This window comes from Falco cherrug, chromosome 1, assembly GCF_023634085.1.
Source record: "Falco cherrug isolate bFalChe1 chromosome 1, bFalChe1.pri, whole genome shotgun sequence".
Classification (NCBI taxonomy): Eukaryota; Metazoa; Chordata; class Aves; order Falconiformes; family Falconidae; genus Falco; species Falco cherrug.
This window is the reverse complement of record NC_073697.1, coordinates 15,437,051-15,456,106: the sequence shown is the minus strand read 5'-3', so window position 1 is coordinate 15,456,106 and position 19,056 is coordinate 15,437,051. Positions and strand designations below refer to the sequence as shown.

Below are 19,056 nucleotides of genomic sequence, written 5' to 3'. Positions count from 1 at the left end.
TGTAGTAAGGAAAAAAGCATCCAGATGCTTCTGCCAGAAACAGCTGTGGCTGTTCAGGATACAGTCCTTGTTTCTCAAACATGATATGAACTTGAAAGGTCATGCTGTGGAGTACTAATTGTTGTAGTTTCCAGAAGACAGCAATCTTTTGATGACACCTACCCTATTATTTTAGAAATTCAGTAGTAATCTTTAATGGAAAGGTATGATCCTGTAAGCTACTGCAATGAAAAAATAAGTTTTCTCACAGAAAAATAAAATAATGCAGGAATATGTGCACACATAATAACTGAGGAACAATAAAATAACTCAGTAGGTTTCCAGAAACACTGTGAAAGAAGCAACCAAGACACTTCACTAGCTCTTTTTCTATCAAAACCCACCCTCTACCTTACCCAAGTTTTACACCAAACTTCAAGTATTACACCAACTTCAAGTATTAAAAAAAAATCTCCAGTGTGAGGTTTTTGAAAAACTAAAGCACAGTAGCTACTTAGCTTCCAGCAGCTCTGATCCTTGAGCTAATAGTTCTACCGCTATCACTTTTTACCTGTATACATGCAGGAAAGCGGGTTATTTCTAGTAGCGGCTACAGTGGGCCCTGAAGTCCCCAGATGTTGTTTCTTTTTAGATCATGGCTATTACATGGCTATAAAGATACCTGGAGTCAAGCACAGGAAGGTAGATTCTGATTCTTCATAAGCACAGACAAGAACTTTTCCTTTTTCAGTAACAAGCCTTAACATCCTGAAAGCACAAACCTGCATACTAGTTATACTTAAGATCCCCTTCTTCCAAGAAGAGGATGGTTGTATTCATGTGTCATTCACACTCTTAAATTACTGTCGCAGTAAATCAAATTGAAAGAAGATAAACAGTTTAAATAAAATCTTTAATTGCTTATTTACAAAGGCAATGACTTGGCAAATTGAACATTATGATTTGCACTTTCTCACTAACTTCAGATACAAGTACATAGTCAACTATAAAATATGCAGCCTAGTGAATAAGGCGCAATATGTACATCACACTAGTACTGCAAAAAAAAAAAACCAAACCAAAAACAAAAAAGAAAAAGCACTTAAGATGAATTTACTGTGACAGCCAGAAGTAAGCTAAACATCCTGTAAATGCTAACAATACTGAAAAAGAAACTTCAAACATCATTTAAAAGGTCACTGCTCTAGGGTTTTTTTCTTTGTCAGATTGCAGACATGCAATAGTAGTAAAAATCTCGTAGTGGAATGAAAACAATACCCCTCCGATTTTGTCAGATTTTGCAAAACAACATTTTGCAACAAGTGTACTTCTTGGTCTGAAATCTAATGCTAGTAACTCCAGTATCAGACTAGCTACTGAGTTTTACCGTAGCAAAGGTCTTTTCTGGCATGGTGGAAGGAAAAAACCAAACCCAACCAAAAAACTATTACATTTGAATCCAGGCTATACTAGAAGCATATACAATAATCACACACACACACAACTTTATGGATACAAATTACTAGACACATTGCCAAGATACCCTGCTTTAACAGCTTAAAAAAAACCCCTTAAGTGTTAAAGAATTTATTGCAGCCCAAAATAAAGAAAACTGTTTTGTTTTCTACTTCCTTTTTGACAACTTTTCTTCCCCCCTCCCCTGTATTTTAAGGTAGTAACCATTATTCTTATTTTAAAAGGATAGGAAAAAGCTAGTCAAGTGTGAGGTATTAGTCCAAAACCTATCATCCTGGCTCTCTCTTCTGAATGTAAAAGACAAACATTATGAGCTACAAGGACAACAGATACATCAACCATATGTTCTAGGCATGGAATTTTATAGCAAGGCCTGTAGGGAATGCTTTCTATGTATAGATTCTTTACTGATGTTCTGTAATAATTACCTTCCTGAAGGGGTTTTACTGAGCTATGCAGGAAAAGGAAGAAGATGACATCTGTACAGAAGTTACCGTTTCGTCCACACTCCATTCAACATTGGGGTATGGAAGTTACCATCATTAAGAACACAATCAAAGCTAACACAAACACTTTTTGCTACTGCACTCCTTTAATTACATTCTTGAAATTAAGTTTTCCCATTGCTAGTAGTACACTTACACTTTAGAAAAGCAGAGTATTTTTTCAAATGTTTCTTTTGTATTAGTAAAAGTCAGTGTAATTTTGATATGGTGTGTGTTTAGCCGTTTAAGGAGTTTATTCTTAAATCTATGCAGAAACCTTTACAGTGTGCGTGGTTTATATTCACGGGATACTCACAGGCACTCACATCCATTATAGATTCAGAATTCAGATGTCAGTTACAGCCATATCCTCTTCCTGTCTGCACAGTAGCTTTTCCAACTTTTTCAACTTTCATCACCAACAGTACACGTTAACAGAACGTGTACGGCAAGTATGCAAGAGAATCCTTGACACGTTCAAGGAAAAGGTGAGCCTAACTTTTATCCAAAGATTTCTCTGATAAATTGTGCTCTAGTTCAGGGGATTCCTCAGCGTCTCGGATAGCAGAATTGTTACAAATACCATCAACTGCAGGGGCTGTTGTTGGTGTTGTGAGAGGGGTCACAGTGTGTCCAAACCCCTGATAATGACCCATGGGCGAAGATGGCATTGAAGAAGCATCAGAAATTGGGTCTTGAGTAGATGAAGACAGTAAACTTGTATGCTCATTCTGTTCATGATCCTCAGCAAAAAACATTTTCCTTGGCTGGCCCAAAACTGTCCTTCCTAGAATTATACCAAATTAAAATACTTTTTAACACTTCCAACACTACACCAAGGTCTTTGAACACATCAACTCCAAAGCAGGCATTAGACATTAGAAGACAAGTCTTTGTTTTCCAACAGCTTCACATGGCTATTGTTAGCTTTAATGAATAAAAAGATGCTCTTTCATTTAAAAAAACCAACCAAACAAAACCCAAAAAGGACATTCCTTTCTTCTACCAAACATACCTGAAGCTTTCCCTGAGATTAATTTATTTAAAAGAAAAATTAAAAGCTAGACTCTTAAATCAGCCAGGATTACTGGTAAGAACAAAGTGCCAGATAAGCCATGAAATCTTCTAGGGATGCAGCTGCCACTGATTTGTTACGGAATGTTCTCAAGGTACTACACAGAGATAGATAATAGTGCAAAATGATGCTGGAAATACATGTGCTGGTAACAGATCATACAAATCCTGTCCGTTACTTACCAACGTTTCGAACCTGTTCTGATATATCTGCCCTTATATCAGAAATATCCCACATTGCAAGAAAAGAGTCAAAGCATGACCCTTCTTCAGCTTCTTGAACGTAAGGTTTATAGGAAAAACTGTAGTGATGCGCAATAGCAGCCAGGAACATCTCAACACAAATGATAAAATCCTGCAATAAGAGAGAGATTTGACGTCATACTTAACATTCATAACCGGAGAAAAATAGTTCCTGGGTTTCTTCTACAACTGAAAGATTGCAGTTGCCTTGTGATACTGGCTGGCATCAGCCATGTTTCCACGAGAGGCAGGTCTTTCTTGGCAGGCTTCAGAAAGCTGTGAGTACTACAGACATGCTGGAACCAGTCCCTGCCTGACGGACAGACTTGCTGCAAGCAATGTCAACAAGCAGCAGCTCTACAATGAATTCTTGCAAGAACATCCAACACAAGTGTTTAACTGGGGCACATTCCTTCTGCCCAACGCATGCATATAGAAGTGTTGAGCATAAAACTCACTTGGGGTGACTGAATGAAACTTAGTACTGAATTTAAGTTGGGCTAATCTAGCCCGTGTTTATTAAAGCCAGTATGACAGCATTTGCCCAACATCAGCTGTCATCTTACATATAGCTATTCCTCCTAAGAAATAACTGTCTGCTCCTACCTGTAGGCCTGTAGCCACAGCTTCCACACTTTGCCATTCCCAGGTGTGTTTCTCAGAAATAACGCCAACTTTCACCAACAATGCAATAAGCACAGCTTGCCTATAAAGAACTTCTATTATTATTATTGTAACAGTAGTGCCAAAAATACCTGCAAGCAGATCTGGTAAACAAGGTCTATTCATATGTGTACATAGGAGGAATCTTATAAAAAACCTTACTGTTTATATATTTAGACTCTGAGAGGAAGAAAACAGATTTAGAAAGAGACCTCATTCATCCACAGTCCTAAAGACCAACAGAGAACATGACCAAAGAAGAGTCTGTTGTTCCAGTTAGTTATAAGAGCATGTTGCTTCTCTTTCAGGGTATTACTGCACCCCGCAATGTTCAGATAGTCAAATGCACTCACACACTAGCAGCTAAGTGCAAGCAATGCTTAAATTATAATTTATAGTTAACTTACAGTAACATTTTGAAAAAGTTAACGTAATTTTTACTTGAAAAAGTAAAAAGAATTCTCAAGTAACTTCAAATGAAGATTCTAAAATTATGTTCTTGAGAATCATCTTATAAAATATCAAGTCTAAAAAATAATCTCAAGTGAACAAGACTGCTCTATCCAATGTATTAGTACCCTTTTCCCTTCACAGCACTTCACTAAGATTATGGGTGGATTTTGAGGCCTCTAACCTCAGCAAAAAATCCAGCCTTTTTAGCTATTTTATGATCCAACCCAAGAGCAAGAAGTAAGGAGTAATTAATTCACTTACCAGAAAGAAACAAAAACTACCATCTTCACACAAAGGAACTTGCCAACAGGTTGGATAGGGTTCAGTTCTTCACGTAATACTTTGTAAAACAGCACCAGACAATACATAGCAAACTGGCAAGGAAAAGAAAAAAGAAGAAAAGCTTTAAAATCCTTGTTTATTTTGTGAAGGAATTGTTTTACCACATTTCTTCAGTTAAAAAAATATATCACAGTACAATACAAACTTAAAAAGCTATCTATTTTAACAGAAAGGCTCTCTATTTATAAAATCTTTGCCTTACTGTGTTAAAGAAGGCTACCCCCCGCCCCTGAAATTGAATTTCTGAAATGCGTGGTATTGGGAGACAGAGGCTGACAGGTCATCTGTCTATTTACACACTAAAGCAAAGCCTAGCAAGGTCCATAAAATATTCTCAATGCCAAGCACATCTCTAGGGAAAGCAGCGTAAAAAGCACGTGCTCTTTCAGGCTCCTGTTAAGAGCACCTTTTATGATGTTGCCTTTTTATGAGAGATGAGGCAACGAATGCAACCTTCACTGCAAATCTGAACGAGTTTCCTATTAATGAGAACAGCAAGCAACTGATCTAATGTATTAGCCAAGCCTAAGGAATTTTCCTCCCCTTTTCACGCGCATTCTCCTAGCCTCTTACTGCTAGGTTTCTTTAAGCAATCATGTCAACCAGAACATGCAGAAGTATGTGCTGATGCTGGGACTGTTGTCACAGCAGAAAGTAGCTGCAGCTCCTTCTGTAACAGTCACCCATCCAACACAGGGGTGGGCAGCAGTAGGAGGAGGACACCCTTTCCGGATACTATGTCACGCTGTTTCTGACTCCTGCTGCTGTTGCCAGAAGAAAGAAGCTTGGAGACTAGCAGGCTAAGCCGTAAGGAGCCAGAGCTGCTGCTCTCTCCTCTTGCAATAGCTCATGGTGTCATATGCCCTAGGTGAAGCAGAAAATGATTCCTCTGCACTTCCTCTGCATTCCCAGCAAGTCACCAAGAGCAATCCCTGACCTCCAAAATTAAGCTTTCAAGTCTAGGGGCTGACATCTTACCCTTACCCCACCATCATATGGCTGCTGAACCAACAAGACGAGGTGTTAGGCAGGCCAGAATCTCAGCACCATTTCCATTTTTTGTCAGCGTTCTTACCACCAGCTTTCCAACACTGTATTTTTAACTCAGCCACTGCTGATTCTTTGTATGTGTGCTGGGATGAAGCTACAGGGGTGAGTGAAGTCAACTCTTCTGCAGAGGGGCAAGTGTGCAGCTCTAACATGCCTAGGCCATACCACTGCACCCATGAAATAGTTTGGGGTAGAGAAGTAGGACACTATTGCTTTATAGAGCTTTGTAGTAAAAATAAAAAGTTTTAGATCATCTGTAGTATTTAACAGATAGTAACTTTAACTTACAGTAGGAAATATTCTATCCATGAGTTACCAGACATTAATACAATTACTGTCAATAGTTAACATAGAAGATTCACGTAACACTAATACGATGAGTTAAAAGAACAGAAAGATGTACTCTTGATACTCACTAGCTGTGACATATTGTTAAGTATAACCAAGTAAGTCCAAGCATTGTTGAAGCTGAAGTTTCCTTCATCATACACTCCCACTAGTTCACAAATTCTGAAAGAATTCAGAGTTAATCATTATGTAGTAAAAGATCACTTCCTTGAAATGCTAACTCTTCCTTATATCGATCAACTGTTAGAATCCAAAAATCCCTTTTGGTACTCAAATATGGGCACTGGGGAGTCTGCACAAGAATCAGTTTCCAACACCTTTCCATAGAAGAAATAGCGTTTGAATGCAGGGTTAACATATCCCATTGCTGAATTAATTCAACAATTAAACATTTTTTTTAAGCTGTTTTGCTTTTAACTGTTAGAACACATACAGCTAATACTTATATGGATATCCTTTGTGAATAGCAACTTTGTCCACAGTCTATCAACACAAAGTTCATGAAATCAAGCTTTCAGCATCAATATGCACAACTGCCTGCTTTTCCTTTACAACAGGTTATATGGTATGTATGAAGGCACAGTCAGGCCTCTCACATGCAAAATCTAATAAAATTTTGAAAGTTACATGAAACTGGACTTTAAAAATACCGATTTGCTGAAACCAATGAGAAAAGGGAGGAGGAAAAAAGACCAAAACCAAAGAGATCACAAAAAATATCTTTCCCATATAAACAGTACTTTACATTCTCTCCCCTGCTTTCAGCAGCAGGCATTAAGTATTTATTATTTCAATTCTGCAAATAGTCATTCACTATAGAGAAGTCATAAAGAAATCATAGGTTGATTCAAATTGCCAGGACGCATTTAGCATGTAACACAACGAGTCTGCTTTCAAACTGCCTTGATTCAACACAAAGGGCACGAAAATTCTTTCCAGTGTAACTCAAAATTACATCCTGATGATCAATATTATTTATGAGCATACTTACAAAGCAATAATGGTAGTAAATGGTCTGACAACAGTGTACTGCAAAACACCCAGTTTACATCTAAATAATAAAACTCTGCAAGAGAAACACAAAATTCATTGAACAAGGGTTTAAAGACAATTCACATATGGAATTTTCCTGTTCTCAGTAGTTCCACTAAACTATATTTTTATTTCATGGTAATTTCAGCTTCTTCTTCCAGGACTTCAGATGCTTCAGTATATAGTGTGTATATATGCAATACACAAAAGACCTAGACTTCTATACACTATGTATATAAGAAAATACTCGATTCACCTATTCTAGCCATGGAAAGCTTCTGGTCAGGCTGAACAAAGGGAACACAATTTTCACTGTGTCTGAAGATGTTTAAGGATGACTTACATTCAGAGTTTCTCTTTAACATTTTAAACAGCTTTATCAAAATCTCTTAAGAAAGATGCTTAATCAGATTAAGCACACAGAAGCAAATAGTTCAAGGGCATATGGCCTTTCGTCCTTCACCTGTGGAAGTAAAAGCAATAGGCTATGTGGTCTACGAGGAATTCTACACAAGGTTTTTGGCAAATATATAACAGCAAGGAGTAAAACTCAAGGAGACCTTTTTCCAGTATTTTTCAAAAAGTTTCCTTTAGCACCACCTGAGTCAATGCAGGTTAGTAACTAAGCGTGATTTATAGGATGTTTCACAGCTAGATGAAAACGTCCACAGCTGCTTTCAGGAGGGATTCATATTTGACAAATGTGTGCAAACCATAAACTGACTCTGCCAAGCGACAACAATTATAGTATGCAATATGGAAACAAAATGTTTATATCTGATTAGACAGCTTAAAATTTTAAGATGCCATCATATATATACTCACTCTCCCATAGCCCATGATGGACAACAACATAGAGGCGGCAGATGTCTCTGCTGATCTTTCGCTTCTATTATTAATACGAGGTTTGGATACCGGTTGGTTAGATAATTTGAAAGAAAAACCATAAAATTATAGATGACATAAGCTTCATAGCATTCTCGACATGTATCCACATATATTGCAATGTTGGGGTATTTCAAAGCTATCCACTGTAAGAAGAGAGGTACACAAGAGGTTATATGCAAGAAACACAAAAGTAATTCCAATGACAACACTGGCTGGCTAGTTCAGCAAGCAATACTTTATTAAACAGCAGGCACTAATTAAACAGGGCTTGAAGCATTTAGCTAATAAGAGTGTAACGCTACAGTTAGAAAATAACATTCTTTAAAAATACAAGTAGAACTTCAGCTTGCATCTCTGCAGCTTTAAATGCAAGCATGCTTGAAGTACTGTGCAAGAGATGCTCTGTATCTGACCACACAATTCAGTCTTTCATGTAAAAGTTAACTAAGTAGACTGTTCCTTACAGATAACCTACTCCTGTTAAGAGGAGACATGGTAGAAGTGTTTCCTGAAATTCACATATTCATTGTCAATACAGGTTTGAGAACTAAGTTTTTAGTCCCTCAGTATAAAGTTGATTTATTACATTATCTATGTGTAAATGTTTCTTCTGGCACATTTGCAAAATATAGAACAAAGCAGCAGATTAGCCTTGAAGTGATAATCATCCCTCTAAACCAGAATTTCAGACAGAAAAGTGATTTTTTTTGCAAAACTGTGATTATGGACCAGCTGCCAGAGCTTTCAATTTTTGAGTATCACACTGCTGTCCCACTGTTCAGTACAACCTGTCTTACTGGGTCTTCATGGTTTCATTTTTCTGGGGGTTGGGGGAGGTTAAATAGAGGCAGGTTTTTTGAGTTTACTTTGCTTCCCTAGGCTGCAGTGGAGTGAATGTTGTGCCTTCTCTGACCTTCTTATTAGAACTACAGGAAGATGCTTCACATCCTCATCAAGTTAAGAAATACTAGAGGTCACAGATGCTGCAACACCTTCATGGAAGATGTAATATTCCATCTAGTAAACTGAAAATACAGTATTTGAACCTGAGAACTTTATGTTCAGCTCAGATTAAGCACTTCAGAAAAATACCATATATGCAGCAAAGGCCATAAGATCCAGGAGTCTGGGGAAGTATTTCAATATGCCAGAAATGTCTCCGAATGCCTCGGTAGAGCTCATTTAATTAGCAGGTAATTTTCTTCCAAAGGAAAACTGTGTATTTGAAATTGAAGTATCAACCTGAGTTAGTTGATATTCCCTATAAGAAACAGGTAATATTCTTTTTTTGCCCACTCTCCTTCACTCTCAGATACTCCAAATCCCAGTCTTTCAAAAAAACCCCCAAAAATATGTAAAAAAACCCGTAAGGGTGACATTTCATAAACACTCAAAAAGATGGGAGAAAAATCAAAGGAGAAGTTCCAGGAAAGCTGTCTTTTATGGGGGAAACGGAAGTATTTGCAATGTCAAGAAGGGATGTCAACAGGTAAACACACACGCTGTACAGTCCACAGGTTTAGCATGTTGCTTAAGCTCTTGCCCGAAATAATCTCCACAGATGATGTATTTACATGAAACATTATCTGGTATGGCCAATAGAATCTATCACATGAAAGTATTCAGAAGTGGATTTTTTGTGGGATCTTATCCTTTGCCCCCTAAAGCAAAAAGGAAGAATTTTAGCACTAAGCATAACTTGGGAAAGAAAAAGGCACTGCATATTGATACAGTACTTGGATCTGTCTGGTTTCCAGTTCAGCTGTTAGTGAAGATGGAAGGACCAAAAGCAGGCTCTTGTCATACCCCTTTCCACATCTGCCGTAAAGAACACTCAAGGAGAGGGTTAAGAAAGGTTAACAAAAGCAATCCCACAAGCTCCACAAGAAGAATGTAATACTGGTAGAACTATTCTTCTGACATAATCCATAAACAGGAATGCCCAGAAATTTCTAGGACTACGACTCTCCATGCAGCAGAGTTTCTGCTGTGACACTTGTTTTCCCTCACTCCCACAGCAAACAGAATTTTTTTGAGCTGTTAACAGTAAGAGAACACTTACACTGTCTAAACTGTAAATCGGCACCATCCATAGAATCCTGTTACAATAACAAAAGAACATTTAATATTACTACAAGTATTTTTAGTCTGAATGAAATTCAACATTCGTAGCACAGGTAAAATGAGAAATGTTACCTTATTATTGGTTTCTGTAATTCAGGTTGAGTATAATGGACTAAGTGTTGTAGTATTCCCCACAGAGATATTGGTATTGTCATCAATAGAAATATCCCAGCGATAAACCATGCCTTGGTATGAATTCCCACCTTGCAATGAAAAAGAACGCAAGTTTCAGTAGTCATACTTTAAAGTTCTACTAGTATAGCAAGAAAAAAACCCTTATCTTTTTTTTCTGTGAATAAAGTTTTAAGATGGACATTAAGTACATAGCCTAATACTAAGTTTAGTTTTTCTAAGTCTCCTTTTCAAATACACAAAACCCTAAAGTCTCGCTTGCAATCTGTTGATGTGGCTTTGAGTAAAACTTAAAATTCTCCAAAGAAAAAGAGAAGAAATCTTGCAGAACCAACAAAAACATCACCAATAAACATAAAACATTCTACAAAAAACATAGTCATGCTCACTGTTAATTTACTGAAAGACACAACGGAGTCCTCCTAGATTTAGGTCCAGAACTTGTCTCAGTTCAGTGCTTTATTACAAAGTTTCTGAAAGCTTGTGGATTTAAAGTATTTTCAGCTTTAAAATCACGTAGCAACTAGTAATCAATTTCAACTAGTTTCAATCAATCTGGAATACATAAGCACATACGTATCTAAATATATAATGCCTGCTGAAACAAAGGGCTACCGTTTTAAACCAAAGCTCTCTAAAAAACAGCTGAAATAATAATCCTAAGTGCCAAAATCTGAGAAACAGACTCAAGTGGGTTTTTTGTTGAGAATTTCTTCTGGTCCCCTACCGTACATCAACATCCTGTGCCTTTTGTTGCTTTCCAGTCCAAAGTTCACCTCTGAGCAGCTTCTCTACCAGTATCAGATGTAGCAACTTTGAAACGTCCAGTATTACTTCAACAGAAATATCCACTATGCCCAACATACAAAGGCATTAGAAAACGATTTCAAAATCGGGAGTTTAAAATACACTCAAGGCAGACTTTACAGCTGCTAAGCACTTAAAACTAACCTCGGAAAAGCTCACCTGTAATGGAACAAGCCTGTATTCAATTGGACAAGGTATATATTAAGGTTAAAACTTGTTATTACAAAAGTAATGCTATCACGTGTGTGTGTAATTAGTGAATGACATACTACGGTGCCATCAGCACGAAAAAAAAAGCTGCTCTATCTACCACCTCTTCTCCCTCAGGAGCCAGGATTACCTGAAGTACCAGGTTACGAACGCCAGTATCACTCCAAGGCGTCAAAACCTAAGTTCTGGGCAGGGCAGCACCTACAGACACTCACTCCAGCGTCCCCAGCATCGCATCCACCGGCAAACACCGGCTATTACTGAATCGGCAGGAGGAGCAGGCCCGTCCCGCCCCGCCTGGCCCGGGCCGTGCGGTAACACGGTAACGGCGCCCCGCGGCACGGCCCAGCTCCCCGTGCCGGGTCGCTACCCGGGGCCGAAGCCCGCTCCAGGCACCTAGAGGCGTCCAACCACCGCTCCGCCGCCGGGCTGACGCCCCCCCGGCCCAGCCCGCCGCGGCCCGTCCCTCACCTCCAGCTTCTGCAGCTCCCAGACGCAGAGCGGCACCACCACCAGCAGCCCTACGATGTACAGCAGCACCACCAGCGGCCGGATCCACCGCCGCCAGTTCCCGCAGGTGCACGGCATGGCCGCGCCGCCGCCGCCCCGCCGGCCACAGCGCCACCGACACTCCTCACACCGAGGCGGGGCCCGCGGCGCCTCAGCGGGCCGCCGCCGGGCCCGGCAGCCCCCGCGGGGCGCGCATCACCGGCGGGGCCGCCTGCGCACCCCGCCGGCTCGCATCAGCTTCCGCCTGCGCTCCGCCCCGCGCCCCACCGTCCCCTTCAGCCCAGCCCAGCCCTGCCCGGCCCGGCTCGGCTCGGCACGTGCCCTACGCGCCGCGGGGCGCCTGGCGCGGTGCTGCCTTAACCCGGCACGGCCCGACTCGCCTCGGCGCCGCCCCGCCCCGCGCACCAGCCTCCAGGGCGCTTCCGCCTGGCACCGCTTCCGGCTGCCCGCCCCAACGTCATCGGCCGCGCCGATTGGCTTCTCGCCCTGCCTATCGCCGCTGCCCCGCCCCGCCCACCACTGAGAGCGCGGCCAGCGCCCGGGCCAGCGGGCGGTAACGGCGTGACCGTGCCCTCTGCGGAAGGGCGCCCTCTGCCGCCTGTGCGCTGCCCCTGCCCCGCTGCAGTGTCTCCCCCTCGCGCAGCGGGCGGGAAGGCAGGTGGGCGCGCAGGGCGTGCGCTTGGCTGAGCTCGCGGCGGGGACCGTTATTGCGGCTCTGGTAACCGCTCCGCGCGCGCCCAGCCGTGAGGCGATTGCTCGGAGCGAGCCGCGCCGTGCCGAACCACGGGGTGGCCGGGGCTGGAAGGGACCTCCGGAGGTCACCCAGCCCAACCCCTGCCAAAGCAGGGTCACCCAGAGCGGGCTGCACAGGATCACGTCCAGGTGGGTTCTGAGTGTCTCCAGAGAAGGAGACCCCCCGGCCCCTCTGGGCAGCCTGCCCCAGTGCTCTGCCACCCTCACGGTGAAGAAGTTCTTCCTCACGTTCAGATGGAACCTCCTATGTATAAATCCAAAGTTCAAGATTTTTTTTTTTTTAAAACCCCTGTACTTTGGTTCATTGAAGATCATGCACTGGTTTGCTTTTGTTGGGTTGTTTTTTTTTTTTTACTTCCCTAAGAGTATCAAACCGAGAGCTGGCTTTTAGTGATGTTTTTGATAAAAGTTCCTGGATCATTTGTAGGACACTTGGGATTTCTTTAGCACTTACTGCCCTAAAAAAAAAACCACCTTGGGGAGAATTTGAGCACTTACAGACTTAAAATCATTGTTTTGAGCTTATCCAGTCTTTTTCTGTCTACTGGTGTTTTGTGTGCTCTCTTGAATTCCAAAGTGGGCATCTTTGCCAGAACAAGCCTGGTCTCTTTATAGTTAGATTTCTTAGAAAAGAAAGCTTAACACAGTTGTGTCATACGGATAATGGCCTGACCTCCCCCGCAGTGAAGTTGAATCTGTTGGCCAGTTTCAGCCAGATTTGAGTCAAGGATCAAAGTCCCAAACTCCAAAATACATTCCTTTAAGTGTTATGAAAGCTGGTAAAGGAGAAAGAGCCAAACTAAGCCTTATCTCAACCCTCCCGAAGGAAAGGATCCTCACTTTACTCAAGCTGCTTATCACAGGCATACTTACTGGGCAGTCACTGTAGATTGCTTTTAATTACTATTTCATTAGAATAACGTTGGACTAGAAAACCTAATAAATCTTTTCAAATTTAAGTCTTTGATTTCCTTTGATGCTGTAGGGGATTGATACACTAGTCTGAACCATGCAAGAAAGGTAATAAGGTTATTAAAATGGGTACCCTTCTCCAGAGTCAGTTGTTACGTAAAGCCATATTGTGAATATGTAAGTAAATACAAATCCCCGAAAAAGGTTAAAAAAGAATGCATTTCTGGAAGTAGATTGTTTTGAATACTTTCAGAAGTTTTTCTACAAAAAAAATCAAAAGTAGATTGCTTTTTTACCATGAATCCAAGGCTTTAGGGCAGGGGTCCTCAAACTATAGCCAGCGGGTTGGATACGGCCCCCCAGGGTCCTCAATCCGGCCCCCGGTATTTACAGAATCCCCCCGCTGGGGGTAGGGGGGGAACCAAGCAGCCACAGATGACTGCCTGCCACTTCATCCGCGTGCTGGCCCCCTGTTTAAAAAGTTTGAGAACCCCTGCTTTAGGGTATTTTAATAGTCTAGAAGGAAAGCAGGTTTTCCACCAATTCAAATCAAAATATGTGAGGAAGTAATGCTCAAAGAACTTCGGAAAATGCCAACACTATACTAGAATATGTAAATAAAAGTATCATTCATAGGTGATGTGAAACAATGATTCTGTTCTACTTAGCATTGGTAAGGGCTTAACTGGAAAACTCTGCATGATGTTAAAACCAAAAAAGGATGTGTCTGCTAAGAAGCAACCAGAATGATCAGAAGTTAAAAAGGCAGACACTTTCTGGAAAGACTAAAATAATTGTGTTTAGAGAAGACTTAAAGGAAACATAATAAATGTGTATTTGCTACAAAGATAAGAATTATATTCTGTTATTTTTGATGTAGATAGTGCAAGTGTGCTGAAACTTGGAGGAATTTGTATATACTTAAGCACTGAAATAGATTAGTTTCAGTGGTCTCCACCATTGAAGATCCTTATTGGAAATCTTCCACTTCATGTCCCAGAAATGATTCTGGGTTTTGGTCAGAAGAAGATCTGTTCCGATCTGTGAGGTTCTAGTTTTTCATTACAGAAGCTTGTACTAGGAAAACTTCTTTTTCACTACTCTTGTCTTTTATGAAAACTCAGGGGCACATTCTGTCTCTCTTGTGCAAAGCTTCCATTGTCAAGAACCAATTCTGCTTCTAAAATAACTTCATAGACTAACATGATTTTATAACAGAAATGAATGTGAGTTAATAACAATATGGCCATCAAAACGTAGCATTCATGTGAGCTGATAGTTATATTCTTGTTCCTTAGTCAGGTTTCAGTAACGCAGGAAACAACTGTACGAAGTCTTATCTGCACACAGATTCATGTTCATGAATTTATAATTTTTCGAAGTATTATGCAGTGAAAAAGTCGTAATTGACACATAAGAGAAGGGATCACTTTCGCAAGTGTTGTATGAGTTGTCAGTGAACTAGCATCACTGTGTGTGACTAATTCTATCTTCAGAACACACACAAGCTTCCTTGTTTTCAGCAAGAGGCTACATGTGAACTATTGCTAAAAACCAAATCGACAGAGTTCATCTTCGCTAACTATTAAGGCTTCTAATCTTAAAAAGTAACAAAGCTACTCCCCAGAACTTGGAGATAACAGCTGTACTAGCATAATTCTCCACTACTGGAAAGACTGATGTGAATTATTGTTGATGTCAATCATTATGTACATTCTGCTCTCATGAATTTCAAATTTATTTAAAAGAGACTTATGTCAAAACATAATAAACTGGGATTATTCCTTAGTATATGGAGCCCCATAAATAATTTACTAAATTAAAATGGCAAAGAAAATAGACTATTTTATAATTGTGGTTGGAAAACTATGTGGTATATATTATTCATGAATTATATTTTTATTTATATGCCATTAGTTTCATAGCTTTCCTCATTTTTCCTTCTTACTTTGTATTATGCAGGTGCAGACTTAGTGATAACTGGGCTGTCCATCTTGCCTGTTCAAAATTTCACTGTGGGGTGGACAGTAAGGATTAAACTGAAATTCTCATACAGTGAAAATCACAGATTTCCCCTCTCATACCATGGTGGTATTACTGTCAGCTCTCTGAAGTGCGCATCCAATAGCATACAGCTGATTAGTTCACACTCTGGTGCTTACCCACACTGGCAACCTTTCTAGTGCATTTTTATTTCATTTTATTAAAACTTAATGAGAGTTTAAAACTCAATTTAATTTCTTTTTTTCTTTACATCATCAATTTTCCGTCAGAGGGCTGTCATACGTTCTAAGAAATTGATCTTTGTTTTGGAAGTGCTGCCGTCACATTCTGATTACTTCCTTGTTTCTCTTGTGGATTATAATTGAAGAGAATGGTTGTTGTTGGGATCCAGAAGCATCTGTAACCAGCAGTTTGGGTAGCAACTTAAGATGCAGCTAGTTTGTTTTCGTGGTTATGATTTTTGTGTGTTAGCTAGCCAGGAACTTCTTAGCTATCTACTATCACTAGGCTGTTTGGCATTTTAAAACATGATCTCCTGTTGCAGTGAAGGAGTTAATGGACATCTGTCTTTGCTCGGCAAAGCACTGATATTTTTTTTATTCATTTACTTCATGTATGATGCCTTAAAATATATAAAGCAATGTATCAGGGGTGTGTGTATGAAAGGAATTAGTGAACATGAACTCATCAAGTGTAAATACCCCTCATACACAGCTCCTCAGAAGGGCACATCTGTCATTCCTGTGAAAGAATGGAAAGAATGTGTGCCAAATGTTTGGAAATTTAGCAAGATTATTATGAAGTCTTCTTGCTACTTGGTTCTCAAAGGAAAGATCTCCCTGTACAAAAACATTTCCAAAATTTTATCAGGTATGACTGGCAGTAAAGAACAAACATTTAGATTCAGTTTTAACTGAGGCAGTACACCTCTTTGCTAAAAGTCCGTGCTCCAGATGAAGGGCAAATTAAAATTCACATGTTTTGGGGATGTTTTCTGTAACAGAGAGGACTGTTTGGTATGATTTGTTAAGGAAGCACTTATTTAATGTGACAGTGACAGAGCACCAGAACAGGATGCCCAGAGAGATTGCAGAGTTTCCATCCATGGAGATAGTCAAGACCTGAGTGGACATGGTCCCAGGCAACTAGCTCTGGGTAGTCCTTAGCCCTGCTTGAACAGGAGGGTTGGACAAGATGACCTCCATAGGTCCCTTTCAATCTCAATCATTCTGAGTATGGCATTCACAGGAACAAAATCTATGCCAGAATAATATGGTGGAAAAGATGTCACTGAACACCTCTACAACAAAATTATTCAAATCTGACAAAGATCATATAAAGAAATCACTCTCATACCCCATCACCTGTGAAGAAAGAAAACTGTAATGTAGACAATGACCAGAGGTCCCTTCCAACCACAACTTTTTTCATTAAGCGTAAAAATATATTGATTTATAGAAAATAGCGTTACCTGCAAATCATCTTTTCTCTTTAACCTGTTATGTGCCTTTCTTTTGAGAAGTTAGCAGCTTTTTATTGAGAACTCCCTCTGCCACTGTTGAGGTTTTCTTTACAACAAGGATTCCGAGCTCTGGTATGCAAGTTATTTCAGGAAATGATCTGGCCTGGTAGAGAAGCAGGTAGTAGTGTTGCTTAGGTTGTACCTGCTGTTACAGCTACAGTCAATGCTCATTCAGAAAATATTTGTAAAATGTGATCAAACAACCCCCTCTGTCATCTTCTAATCTACCTTGCTGTTACAGCTTTAAAATACAGTATACATACCCATCTAGGATTGTTAACTGTTTCAACTGCTGGAACCTCTCTTTTCTTCCACTCCACTTAGAAGGGAATATGTGGGACCTGCATATGTTCCTCAGCATTATTGAGAAGGATGGACTCACCTATGTGGGGCACAGGGACTATTTCTGGGCAAGTTTTCATCTCTATGAAATTAAGACATTAGCATTGTCAATAACGTACCAAACAAGAGTCAAGCAGCAGAAGACCACTAAGCTAAACTAAAAACTGGGGAATTTTTTAACTGAGTTCTGATTTTTGAGCCTTTGGAAAACTCTGTATTAGTAGCAGAATATGTGTTTCTCCCATATAATACGATTTAAAACATTTTAACCATGAACAAAATACCAAAAATATATCAGGCAATAAAATTACCCTAGAATAACTGAGCCAAGAGAGGTAAAGAAATATGTGAACCCCAATATGAGGGAAGAACAACACGGAAGGCTCAACTCCATGATCACTACCTTCCCTCCTTCAAGTTATCAGCTTCTGCTGCAAAAGACTGCTTCCTTCTGATTAATACTGCCACAGCAAGAAGCAGATACTCAGCAGGCAAAAGGTGGAATAGAGTAGAGTAGAGTAGAGTAGAATATTTCAGTTGGAAGTGACCTACAATGATCAAGTAGTTCAACTGCCTGACCACTTCAGGGCTGACCAAAAGTCACAGCATGTTGTTAAGGGCTTTGTCCTAATGCCTCTTAAACACCGACAGGCACAGGGCATCGACCATGTCTCTAGGAAGCCTGTTCCACTGTTTGACCACTCTCTCGGTAAAGAAACGCTTCCTAATGTCCCGTTTAAACCTCCCCTGGCGCAGCTTTGAACCATTCTCACACATCCTATCACTGATAGCAGGGAGAAGAGATCAGTGCCTCCCTGTCCACTTCCCCACCTCAGGAAGCCATAGAGAACAATGAGGTCACCCCTCAGCCTCCTTTTCTCCAAAGCAGACAAACCCAAAGTCTGTGGTTCCTCATCAGACATGCCTTCCAGCCCTTCCACCAGCAATTCAGCCTATACACCTGTTTACAGGTCTGTTCCTTTAAGAAACAAACATGTTACCTGGTATTTCCTACTGAGAAGATAGGAAATTATAAATATGATAATATCAGATAGTGAGAAATACACTGAAAGGTTTTGCAGCTATGAAAAATTGTGAACTTACCTGGGGAAAAATATCTTCAAGATTTTCTGTATAGGCGTCCCACAGCCCTCCACATAAGAAATAAGTTTAAAATCTCTGAATGGGGCTGTTACAAAATGTTGTTTTAACACAGTTAAGCAGCATTTTATTCCCATTTTCTCAATTGCTGCCTGCTTCCACAGACAGTTATCTGATTATGCTGCATACTTGACTGGGAAAAAAACAAGTTAAGATGCTGTAATAGATTCACTTTTGTAACTAAAATTACAGTTTTATTGACTAGCTAAGTACTTAGTAATATGTATAGCCTTTTACTCATATTTCCCAGGTAAAGCTGCCCAGATGAAACTAAATTAAAAACAGAAAAGTTGGTTTTTCCTATTGGAAAATGAAAAAAAGGACAAACTGCATTACTGTTTGTTGTATGTTCTGCCTAAAAATAGCTAAAATGATACATATTCAGAAGCATGTTTTTTCTTAAAAGGTTTTTACAGCCAATTGTAAAATTTTCCATGTTCCTGAATTATGTCAGTTTTATTAGTTGGCATTTTTTTCCAAAATTCCAACTTCATTCTTAGCTGTTCGAAGAAAAGTGCATGTGCTAAAGGATACCGGAATTTATGC

The 19,056-nt window shown here is 40.2% G+C and overlaps 1 protein-coding gene across 1 annotated transcript; it reads right to left on the bottom strand.

Annotated features, from left to right (window-relative positions):
• Positions 1–873: 873 nt before the first annotated feature.
• Positions 874–12,178, bottom strand: TMEM184C (transmembrane protein 184C). The gene is made up of 10 exons (XM_055719936.1): positions 11,778–12,178; positions 10,230–10,360; positions 10,096–10,132; positions 7,971–8,176; positions 7,105–7,179; positions 6,182–6,275; positions 4,635–4,747; positions 3,864–3,963; positions 3,198–3,369; positions 874–2,727 (listed from the first exon to the last, which is right to left on the bottom strand). Exons 1-10 carry the CDS (start codon positions 11,892–11,894, stop codon positions 2,435–2,437), a joined length of 1,338 nt encoding a protein of 445 aa, XP_055575911.1. The 5' UTR covers positions 11,895–12,178; the 3' UTR covers positions 874–2,434.
• Between the last annotated feature and the right edge of the window lie 6,878 nt (positions 12,179–19,056).